Source organism: Aythya fuligula, chromosome 4 (assembly GCF_009819795.1).
Source record: "Aythya fuligula isolate bAytFul2 chromosome 4, bAytFul2.pri, whole genome shotgun sequence".
NCBI classification, from domain to species: domain Eukaryota; kingdom Metazoa; phylum Chordata; class Aves; order Anseriformes; family Anatidae; genus Aythya; species Aythya fuligula.
Window position 1 is genome coordinate 73,817,652 of NC_045562.1, and position 11,985 is coordinate 73,829,636.

Consider the following 11,985-nt stretch of genomic DNA (forward strand, 5'->3'; position numbering starts at 1 on the left):
CCTGGCTGGTCTTGAATAACCACTCCCAAGCCTGCACAGCCAATCCTGATTTTTGACGAAGGCTGAAAATACCAACCTCCCCCAGCCTTTCTTCCCCACCCTTTCCTCCATGGCGTCATAGTGCGTTGCTCTCCCAAGGATGGTATTCAGCATCCTTCACAGCCCCGGGAAGGGGCACAGGCTGCGAGCGGTGCGGTGCCAGGCTCCGTGGCCGGTGACGTGCTGTCTGCTTGATTCTGATATAAACACAATGTCCTTGGGACCGGCATGGTGGAAAGGCACTGAGGAAGCTCCCACACCTCCTCTGATAGCGTGTTTGCTGAGCGCTGGCATCCCGCCACCAGTGAGTTCTCCACGAGCCTTGCCAGCAATCAGCTGAGAACAGGTTTCCACCTTTTAGGTCAATAGTCCCGTCTCTATTTGTGGCCGGGCGATGTTCGCCCACCCAAGGTGAGATCTTCTCGTTCCACAAACTAAGTTAAAATCAGGGCTCGTGAATTTTGCTCTGGGGGAGAATTTTTCCTGTGTTGGGTTGGGCCCAGTGAAAAATTGCCTTTTTCCTTTGTGCGGTTCAGATCTGGCCTCAGTGTACATAAAATGCCATGTGTTCCCAGCAGGATTCAGCCCTTCCAAAGCCTACCCCACAGCCAAATCTGATCCACATATTTACGAGCTTGTAAACAGGACGGGGCGGGTGAGTTCACATTCTTAGAAAACCAAGTGCAGAGAAAAGAACTTCTGAGTTGGAAAAACAAAGAGTAGTCTTGGGACTGACCCAGCACACACAGTGGTTTTTCCAAGACTCGGATGACTTGCTTGGGAATCATTCCCCTCCATTCCTTTTCTCCAGGATTTCCCAAGCTTGCCATTTAGTTGGAAAAAAAAATAAATAATACGCGTTCTCAATATTTCTTACACTAGTGGAGGTGACAGCTTGATAGAAAAGGGACATTTCATCTTGGAGATGGGTTGAAGCCAGGCTTTTCATGGTAGCCACAGTGGATCAGCAGTTATTTGCAGAGGAAAGTTTCTGAAGATGCTAAGGGCTATTGAAAGGAGTTGCACAGAGGAAGCCACTTGCAGTGCTCAGCACAAAGTGCCATTGCACTTGCCAACAAATGCAAGAACGAGAGGTCTAGAACAGTGGTTCCCAAATTGTGGCCTCCAGACCTTGATGAAGGTTCAGTAAATGGTTCATGGAAAACAGATTATTAAGGGAGCCATGCAGTCTGTAAAAACTGTTGAGGATTAACAGTCTTTGGTTCCAAAAAGCTGGAGAACAACTGGTCTAAAGCCCCGTGCTATGTTCATTCACTATTTATAGATAGCAAAGCACAGAGGTCTTTGTGGCAAGGGCTGAAGAAACATTTCTTCAATCTTCTTGCAAAAGAGCTTTAATGACATTCCATGAAATATATGTGTCAAACAATTTATCAGAGGGATAAATCATAGCAGCAACTCTACTAACTTACCCACTTTGCTGGAAAGTTTGTCATCACAATACCTCAGGTTTTCTCAAGTTCTGTCTTGTGATGAATCTTCAACAGATCCCTCCCGAATCCTTTTTGCTGTCTCTCTTCCTAGATTATGGGGGACTTTTCTTGGTATTCAGCTAAATTCTCTGCTCTCTCTACACTATGCTTTCATCTCTCTAAATTACAGCACTGATGATCATAAAGTTCTTGTTGATTTCTTCAAAATAGTGCATGAAGGGAACATTGTTTTAGTTGAAAAAGTCATGCAATATTTCCTAACACTGATTAGATGTCACACTAGTGTGAGGTCTATTGGGAACCTCTTCCAGCAAAGACTAAAAAACAGATTCATTGGATTATTCCTGTTTGACTGTGGTCCATTGGGAGGAAACAGAAACCCTCAGCGGGTGCTGATGACAGTGATGTTCTGTGTGGATGGGTTGCTCCTACTTGTGTTGCTTGAAAAAGGGGTGTTGAAGTCAAATTTTTTGTCACGGAGTAAGGAACAGCAGAGAGGGGAAGGGAGGAGGGTGTTTGGTGAGGTGGTGGTGACCTCCTGTGCTCATAAACAAGCTGCCATGAGGCTACAAAGCACAGAATTATTAGTATCATGTTTGGTATCATTACTGGTATCATTACTGGTATCATGTTTGTGTCACTGGTGAGCCCACACAGGACTCCCATGGCAAGACCTTCCTGCTGAGGACACCCGTCCTTTGCACAAAGGAGCCACGGAAATGCTCCTCGCTGAACGACACGCCGATTTTTGACTTCCCCAGAGGGAACCTAGCAACATCGAGCGACCGTTCTGTTCATTCAGATCCCGAGCCAGATGGAAATTTTCTTTTCAGAGTCGGCTCCAAGCTTGTTTCCTCTCTTTAGCCATGCGGGCAAGAATCTCACTGCGGTCTCTGTTGTGCTCACTGTAACATCAGCAAGCAAATTCCAGTTGTCTTCCTGCTCAGACAGAAAGGCAAGAGCTCTTGACATGCAGCTCGGTTACCCTGACTTTTTCCTTCTCTCTGGAGACCTATTATTGCTATTTTTCCTCATTTGTATCAGGCAAATAAGAACCTTCCTGATATCTCCCTTTGGATTTGCCAAATTGGCCAGTCTTCCAGACGTGGGTTTGTTGCTTTTTTTATTGTTATTATTTTCCTAATTTTATTTATGTCCTTTTGCTGAGTCTCATGATTTTAAGGTTTGTTTTAAAGTCCCCTTTGGGGTTGGAGCCAGGCTATTATCTGTGAATTGTTAAGGAACAGGCAGTTGGATATACATCTATCTTTCCCAGGCGTAAGACATAGTGCAAAAATACTACCTTTAAGGGAGTCTGTACGAGGTGCCAGATGAAAAAAAAAAAAAAAAAAAAACTTTGTCTTCTTATTCTTGTGACTCATTTTTAAAGCCCATCCTCCTACTGACTCTGTTGAGTTGAGCATTATCTGTGGCCCTGATTCTGCTGCCCAGCCTCTCTCCTTCTCAGCAAATGGACCAAGCAGTCCATCTTGACACTGAATTTTAGACACATTTTAGACACTGAATTGTCCATGTTTTCCACCACGTTGTGAGCAAAGCCCTTGTGATGACAGGTTCATCAGGTGGCCCGGGATTAATGGTCAGCAGCAGTCTTAAGGCTTCATTGCAGGCATGAGGGAGCTAATTGCCTTCATTAATGTGTAAGGCAAGTATTCAGTCCTGCTCTTCGTTTCCTTCCAAAATTTTCACCTAAGTAATTTCCAAAGATTTGTTATATGGAGAAGTGAGCTTGGTTTGCAGTATTCAAGGCCAGTTCTTGTTTCAAAGTATCTCTCCCTTTGCTCTACCCAGCCCTGCCTGATTCAGAGCTCATACTGAATATCAAAAAGCAGGGAAAAACTCTCAGTCCTCATCCTGCTGACAGATATGGTTTAAAATGATGGTTTTATGATCATGCCACAGGGCTACAGATTTGGAAATCATGGGAATCCATTCTTGGCTCTTCTACAGACCCAGGGCTCTGTATGTCAACTACTGTTCAGTGGCAGGCTACAGTCCCTAACAGTAAATGAATTATCCTTTCGTTATTATGAGCAAGACATTCTTCTTTATAGATCCCTAATAAAAGATGGAAGGCAGGATATTCAGTTCAGGGTAACAAAGCTTTGTGCATTATGTTTGCCCAATGGTTCCCAGCAAATCACTACAACTTTCTCAGGAACAAAGCTAAGTACCAGGAGTCAGACACTGCTAAAAAAAAAGTTAACAAATCCCAGACAATGATCCCCCAGAGCATGGGCTGCAGCATAGACTAGAGCAGACTGTGTACTTTACAGTCCCTGGCACAAAGCCTCTCTTGGCCCCGTGCAATGCCCCAGTGGTCCTACAAAAAAATTACTCTCTTGCAGGAGTTGTGAGTCTCTGGTAGAGTGGATCTTCAGTCTTGAATAGATTCTTTACATTGCATGCCCTGTGATGTGGCATGAAGGCATATGGATGTAATTAAGGGTACAGAACCTGCTGGGGCAATGCTGTGGGACTGCATAGTCAAGTCCTGGTGGCCTTTTGAGAGCAGTCCCTGGAGTGAATTTGCTCCCTGGACACAATTTATCCAGAGAGATCTAGCTGGAACATGCTGAACAAATTAGCACTTTGCACAATCTAAGACTTGAAAGCCCTTGTTAGGTTTCTGTGAGGTAGCAGTGTCGATGTACCTGTGTGACTCTCTGTGCCACCCTTCACCACCATGGGAGGTTTGCTGATGAAGGAGTCCCTATCCTGCACATGAGGGATGCATGAAAACATTTCAAGACTCCTTCTAAAGCAGGAGGAGGCCACCGGATCCCAATGGCATTAAGGGTGAAATTCATCTACAGTAATGTTATTTGCCCATAATATGGTGTCTCCCCAAGAACGAGACATCTGGGTCCAGACAGCAGAGACTGAGTGTGATTCACCTGGCCAGTAGGGATTTATGCTTCAGGATGAGGTGGATTGCTCCATCCTTTCCATTGGCAGTACTGACTAAGTCACTGAGTGTAAGAACAGCCCAGGGACCTGCTTAGGTAACTACTTAGTAACTAATGTTTGGGGATTAGAGAAATAGACCAGTAAATATCAGAACAGGGCTCTGCCACATTATGATTCTCTTGCTGATGGGCAAACTGCAGTCAGTCCTCGAATTTGAGATGCTATTGAAAACACCAATGTTTTCCAGATCCCTCATCCCCTACAAAGCTGGCATCTTCTGTCTTTGCAACTTTCTGGCTGCCCTTAGCCCTAACGCCATTCTTCCCTGGGCCCCAGCACATTGACCCTGGGTACCAGATACATTCACCCTACCATGGGTTTTGGCATTGCTGGAGCTCTCCAAGAGGAACCAACCATCATCATGGGAAAAAATAATGCAGCAATGGGCAGGGAAGGGGTGGCTTCTCCATACTTTTCTTTCCAGCAGGGTCAGGGTGCAAAAGTTCGAATGATCAGGCATGCCTACATGTTAAGATGCACACAAGCAGCTTTAGAGGGTTTTCGTTGGCGTGACAGAAGCTGGGGCTTATCTGCAGCTTGTTTATGGGGTCGGGCCACAGCTGGAAGGCTCGCAGGCCTGAGGAATTCCACCCGATATCCCAACGCCATCGTCCTCCAGGGAAAATGCCGGAGTCACTGCGAACACGCTGTCCTCCTCCCAACGCCAAGCAGCTCTTGGATCCGTCCTAGGAGGGCAGTGAACTCCCCCCTCACTCCAAGACATGCCACCAGCTGCAGGGAGGCATTAACCCTCTAGAGACCCTGATATGCCTATGGATGCCCAAAGGAAATTGTCAATTGTGGATGGAGGAGAAGGTCACGAAAGTCTGGCCAGATGTTGAGACTCCCAGTCCCACACGTAGGCAGAAATCCTTGCTGATTTCCAGCCCTTTCTCCCATCACTTGGCAGCCACGTCAGGAATAGCATCCTTCATGGAGGTTCCACAAGGAGATGGCGAGGTGGGGTGCAAGCTGGGTAACGGATGGAAAGTGGCAGCTCATGATTACTTTGGATGAAATGTAATTAATTTACTTTGCAAGAGACAGAAAGAAAATAAGGAAGAGGCTATGACAGTTTCTGTGGCCAGGAGCTTCAGCAACCTCACTACTTCCCACCCTGTTTTTTTCTATACCAGCTGCAATTCTCTTGCCTTGCTGCTCTGACACATCCTGAGGGAGTTTCAGTTCCCTCCTGACCTTGGAGGCTACATTCAGGAGAAGCTCAGCTGTCCCAGGGGCCTAATGCTATGTATGAATTTCTGGAACTTCCTAACTCATGAATAGTTGGGTTGGCACCGTGGTAGATTTTTTTTTTCTTTACAGTGAGTTTGTCCAATCATTTTTGAATGCTTTTAGCATCCATGGGCTCCTGTTGAGGAACACGCTCTGAGATGAACCACCCCCTTATCTTCATTTTCATCCTACCACCCACTACCCTTCGTCCTCCTTGGTGCCCCTTGTAGTGGAAAAGGTAGTGAATAATTGTTCTCTATTAACACGTGCAGGGTCTAACTCTCCATGAGCTATTTGTATCCAGAGCCATTCCTCATACAAAGTTCACACCAAGCAACAGCAAGGTGGTTTCTCAGTCTAAGTGATCCTGCTGGTCCTTGAATTTCCATTCATGATGTCAGAGCACTGGGGCATCACTTTGGCTCTTTGTCTCACCCACCTGCTCTCACGTTTGCAGCATTTTTGTGCCCTGGACTATTCAGGACATGCTGTAAAAGCAGGGACCTTTTAAAACAAAGATGCTCCTGCCAACTGCGGCAGAAAGCAAGCCTGCTCACAGATTCTGGCTGCATACTGGGAGCCAGGGCCAGAATTTAGATTGGACTGGATCCACTTTCACTTGTGCATTTGTCTTTTTTCCTTGTTTTGCTTTATTTTTTTGTGTGCTGAACACTGGGACCAGCAACTCTCCAAACAATCCAGTGATATCACCTTCGGCTGAGTCATGGAGAGGGCAGGGTGGAGAAGTGCAGACAGGGAAAGATCACGAGATTGTGCTAGCTTAAACAGCCTAAAAAAATAATAATAATAATAACAAAAAACAAGCTAAGTGTTTGGGTGCGTGGAGGGGAGATTGCACCCACATGCATGTTACAGCTTTGGGGACTTTAGCCACTGGGTTCAGAGGTTTGTAGTTAGATATTTTTTTTCCCAGTTATGAGCAGGGTGACAAGAAAAAAATGTGTAGGTATATACATGGCATACAGGCACACATCCATGGTAAGAAAACCAAACAAATTGATTTTTTGCCTTCAGAGCGCATATTTTATTGGTTCAACTTTTGCACCACCAAAAAAAATTAAAAAAATTGATCTTCTGATCACATTTAGACTGTGACTCTGGTCACTTTACATGGTGGGGACAAGCTTTCCCTGAGAATTCACCTGCAGCTTTCTTAATTTTTTAATCCTGCTGAAGATAATTATCAAGGGTTCCAGCAGGACCTGCAGTCCTTGTTCAGATCTCCAACATGAGTATGAAGGCTCAGCAAGATTTGAAATGACCTTTTAGAAAATTCCCTATGGACTAAAACTCAAAAGGAATTTTCAACCCCCCAGCAGTAATGTTATAAAAAATGTATATATTAGGAGAATGAAAAGTTCTCAGCAGGATGTCCAGAGCCTTTCTTGACCAGGCAGTGGCAAATAAGAAAGATGAGCCTCTGCCTGGGAGCATCCTAGACCAAGATACAACTGGGATTTAAAAAAACATGACATGGCACAAATTCTACAACATTTGGGCTCCATGCTCTGCCTTTGATAATGCCCTGTTCTGTCTTTGATATTTTTTGGGCCACATCATCAAAATGTGCTCATACACTGACTGATCAGGCTAAAGTGCTGCTGTATCACTTCCCATTTCTATACTTGAATTTTTATTCCCATTTTCTGTTTCTGAACCTTGGAAGTATCCGTTTCCTGAGCTCTTCAGGTGCCCATTACTCTGTGCTTTCTTCCAGGCATCCCAACATCATCCATGTTCCTATAGAATCACCACTACATAGCCCAGTTCATAAATCCTCTATCAAAATGTCGTTGTGTGCATGAAAGTGAGGGCTAATTCCTTTCATACTTTATTCATTCACTACATAAGAGCCACAAACTCTCCCCTAAGATCTGCTTCCCATTGCCTACCAAGGCAGTCAGATGTTCCAGCATGTACAAAGTCACCAGCCAGAGACCCATTCTGGGGACTCCGTGCCTACTTTTTTCATCCCAGTGTGATTGAATGAGGAAGCTATGGATGCACTCCATACACATCTCTTCCAAGGGGCATGCTTATTTGCATGGTAATGAGGATGGCAATGAGCCCTTTGTCTTCAGATGCACACGAGGTTCTAGAGGGTGAAAAGTAGCCAAAGTTGAAATTCAAGGAAGTCGTAGCTGTGCTTTTTTCCCAGTTTGTCTTTTTTATCTGGATGCTAAAACAAAGAATGTTGTACGGAAACTGCATTGTGCAATGAAGCACTAAACACTAGACATAAATTATTATTTTAACAGCCAACAGGCTAAGCAAGCACCAATCTCTTAAGTAGCCTGGCTCAAGCAGTAATCACTAGCTTCATTTCTAAAGAGTTTCTTCTTTTATTTGCTTTGTTACCATAGCTTTTTTTTTTTTTTTTCCTCTCTCTCAAGTTAAAATAAAAGCTACATAAAGCCACAGCTCCTCTAGGAACTGAGAGTACTGCAAACAGGGTCCCCAACAGCACCATACAAGAGATGATGGTAATGAACCCCATTCTACATTGGGTAAACTGAGGCACGGAACCTCTCCCCTAACAAAGGTATGAGTGGGAATCCATGCTTGATGGGCTCCTTCACCTATCTTGGCCCCATATGCTCACACTGAGGACAACACAAGGTCTGCCTGAAGAGCTGAGAGCCAGGGAGCCCCTTGCAGGTAGCACATGGCCTCAGAGTCTGGTTTGCACCAGGATGGAGCATGGAGGAGCCCAGGCAGGAAAACACACACAGGTGTTATTGCTGAGAGCTGAGATTGAGGAGAGGAATTGGTGCTGGTCATATAAATCCACCACTAGCCCTAGGAACCCACCACTGGTTCAAGGAACCCACTGCTGGTCCTAGGAACCCACTGATGATCCACATTGCATCAGGATGGTGTGTGGAGCTCCTGGGGGTGGGCTGCAGGCTGCACAAGGAAAGGAAAAGGCTTAAAACCTTGTCTGGATGGAGAACGGAGACATTAAGGAAATGGAGATTGCCCCCAGCACCCCTGGGGTCTTTACTCCTGGTTAACCAAACACTCAGGGCAGTGTTTCTGCTGTGGTTAGAATTCAACGTGGTGATTCAAGCAGCCTAGTGCCAACCTATAAATCTCAGCCGTGTCCCAGAAGGAATAAATCCCTTTAAGCAAACACAGCCACAGCAGGGACACTACAACCCCGGCACTACTTCTCTGTTCAAAACCGTGGGCTCCAACACCAGGGGCTGCTCATTACTCCGCAAACGCCATCCATCTCCGTGCTGGCCCCAGGTCTTTTCATCACAGAGACATCAACCCTGCTGGCTGTCCTTATTCACTGCCTCCTGCAGCACATATTGACACCAGCATGTGCTCCAGCCCTTTGACTTGAGTTGGCCTTCGGCAGATATTTAAGCCACACGTCTGCGTATGTGTTTTCCCTGCCTAAGCATCAGAAAATGCTGAGATCTGTCCGTGATGGGGTAGCCCACGTACCTGACACACTGAGTCTGGCTGCAGACTCCGGGCTGATTAGGAATGGGTGTAGGAAAGCTTTGCTGAAATCAGAGCTTTGGGTTTCCTGGATGATGGTTTTTCTCAAAAAATAATAAAATTTAAAAAAATAAAAGTAAAAAAAAAAAAAAAGTAAAAATAAAAAAGGGAAAAAAAAAAAAAAAAAAAAACCACTGGGGAGCTTTGATGCAGTCTGTGGAAGTTCAGAGCCTCGGTCCTGAATTTCTGGCTCCTGGCACCTGTTTTACTGTTTTGACACCAGGCTTTTGAGCATGGGGAAAATAATAATGATATCCAGAGCTAATGTTATTTACTAAAATACAAATTAACGCTCAGTCACATGGTGGCATGATTTGTCATCCAGAGCTAAAATTAAGAGAAATTAAGGCTGAGTCAGAAAGTTATTTCAGATCTGAGTAAGGAATACTAAGTGATGGGGCCATGTGGGAGCAACACTGACATCTTCTGGCTGCAAAACAACTCCCCGTCTTTTACATCAAGAGCCAGTGGGATCCTTCAGCACAGAAGTAGAAATCAGGGTTTGGGTGGACGAAAGAGCTTTTCCAAGTAGCAGGAACTAGTATAATTAACATTCATAACATATTTTACTTCCATAATGTAATTAACAGACTGTCTCCAAGCTCTATGGGCTTGACCTGACGGCTCACAGCTGTGCTGGGTCCATTGCTCTGACCCCTTTTGCAATGGGGGTTAGAAGGCTCCTGCCATGGATATGGTGTTATCTATCTTTTTGCTCCATGCCCTCTACTCCTGCAGATCTTCACTCTGGTCATAACAACATTGCAAGCCAAGGACCTAATAAAATCATGCCTTCAGCCTTCTCTGCAAAGCTTGCCTTTCAGACAGGGCTCTCCACCACCTGTGCTACCCTGTGCTGCCACGTCCTCCCCCTTCTAACCTTATTTCTTTTAATCTCTTCCTAGGTTCTTTCTTCCCATCTCTGAAGCCCTCGGAAATGGTCTTCAAGGTCATCTTCTGGCTGGGATACTTCAACAGCTGCGTGAACCCCATCATCTACCCCTGCTCCAGCAAGGAGTTCAAGCGAGCCTTCATCAGGCTGCTGAAGTGCCAATGCCACCGGCGAAGACGTCCCATCTGGCGCGTCTACGACCACCACTGGCGAGGGGCCTCCATGAACAGCTCCGTGCGAGGCTCCGAGACGGACCTGAGGCCCAGGATCAGCACCCTGCACAGCTCGTTCCTATTTAACTCCTCCTTGCAGGAGAGGGCCGGTAAGAGGCGAACGCTCAGCTTCAAGGGCTGGAAAATGCTCACTCCGTTCCAGAAGCCAGCGTCCACCCAGCTGAAGGAAAAGATGAACAGCCTTTCTAACAAAATCCGGGGCGGCTCCAGCAAAGGGGGGGTGACAGCCTCCTACAAAACCGAGGTGGAGTCTGTCTCTATTGGGATCCCTCATGACTTTACGGAAACCATTGACTATCAAACCTATGACTTAACAGACTGCTGTGGGCTGAGAGAGACAGATATCTGAAGGCACCGGGACAGCTCTCGATGGTTTCTTTAGCTGTATCTAGCAGAAACGTGAAGGGATGCCACCTGTGGGTCTGTCAGGCAGACTGGAAGCAGCAATCAGGTATAAAATGCAGTTGCCCAAAGGTTGTACAAGCTTCCCCCACGGGGAGGTCAGCCCCTTCTATGGGGTTATGGGTTCCTCAAATACGAGTCAATGGCACATCCCATTTTAACGAGCTGTGGCAAGAGGGGAAAGTGTGGGGTGGATCTGGCCTTAGGAAAAGAGCTGTTTCCTCCCATGGGATGGTTCTCTTTGACTTTGGAAGAAGCTGTGCAATTAAGGGAAACCAGAACATCTCCTTTGCCTTAAAAATACCACCACAAAAGCTACTGGAAGGATTGAACCCCAACAGGTGCCAACTCTGCCTTAGCACACATGATAACATTTCCATCCAGAGGCAGCATCCCGAACGGATGCTGTGAGCAGTAGCTGGCAGCTGACCCTTTAGACAGTGGCCTGGGGGCTTGTAGGGCTACAGGGCTGGACAGAACCTGTAGCCCAAGCCTTTTCTTTCGAGAGTGAGCAGACTGTGGTATTCCCGAGCAGAGCTGGGGGATCCTGGCTCTCAGCCATCGTGTTTGCGGTGCCCACAGCTTTGCCACTTCCTCGCAGCCTGGTTTTAGCCCAGAGGAGCAGTCCAGATGCATATACTGATGCCAACAGGTGTGCAGGTCTCTCTTCTCTAACTCCAACCTGCGACGTGTTTCTCATTTCACTTTCCAGTGAGAAATTTGCAACCCATCTTGTTCTGGCCTGCATCCCTCTGTGATGTGGAGACTCCTTTTGATGTTGGCCATCCCCAGTCTTTTTCTCTCTCCTTCTTATCCCCACTTGCTCTTTCTCTCAAACAACATGGAATAAAGACGTATTCCTAGCTGTGGCTGAGGAAGGTGGGGTGGGTGAGGCTGGGCCTGTTCCCATTACTCACAGAGCCACAGCTTAAAGGGAGCTGAAGTGCAGTGGGAGCTCCCTCTTGTGGATCCATCTTTTCCCCAGTCGGGACCATACCAGAGCACAAGGAAACAGTCTCAGATTGAACCAGGGGACGTTTAGGTTGGAGATCAGGAGGAATTTCTTCATGGTGAGGGTGATCAAGCACTGGAATGGGCTGCCCAAAGAAGTGGTGGGGTCCCCATCTCTGGAGGCGTTCAAGAGACGTGGATGTGGCACTCAGGGACCTGGTTTAGTGATGGGACTCAGTAGGTCAGGATGATGGTT

General features: G+C 46.4%; 1 protein-coding gene across 1 annotated transcript in view; it reads left to right on the forward strand.

Moving 5' to 3' along the window:
- ADRA1D (adrenoceptor alpha 1D) overlaps positions 1-11,157 on the forward strand; it is a 40,409-nt gene extending 29,252 nt beyond the window's left edge. The window contains exon 2 of the mRNA XM_032187131.1: positions 10,157-11,157. Coding sequence (XP_032043022.1) covers positions 10,157-10,725 — 569 coding nt within the window. The 3' untranslated portion in view covers positions 10,726-11,157. The remainder of the gene's footprint in view (positions 1-10,156) is intronic.
- Positions 11,158-11,985: the final 828 nt, after the last annotated feature.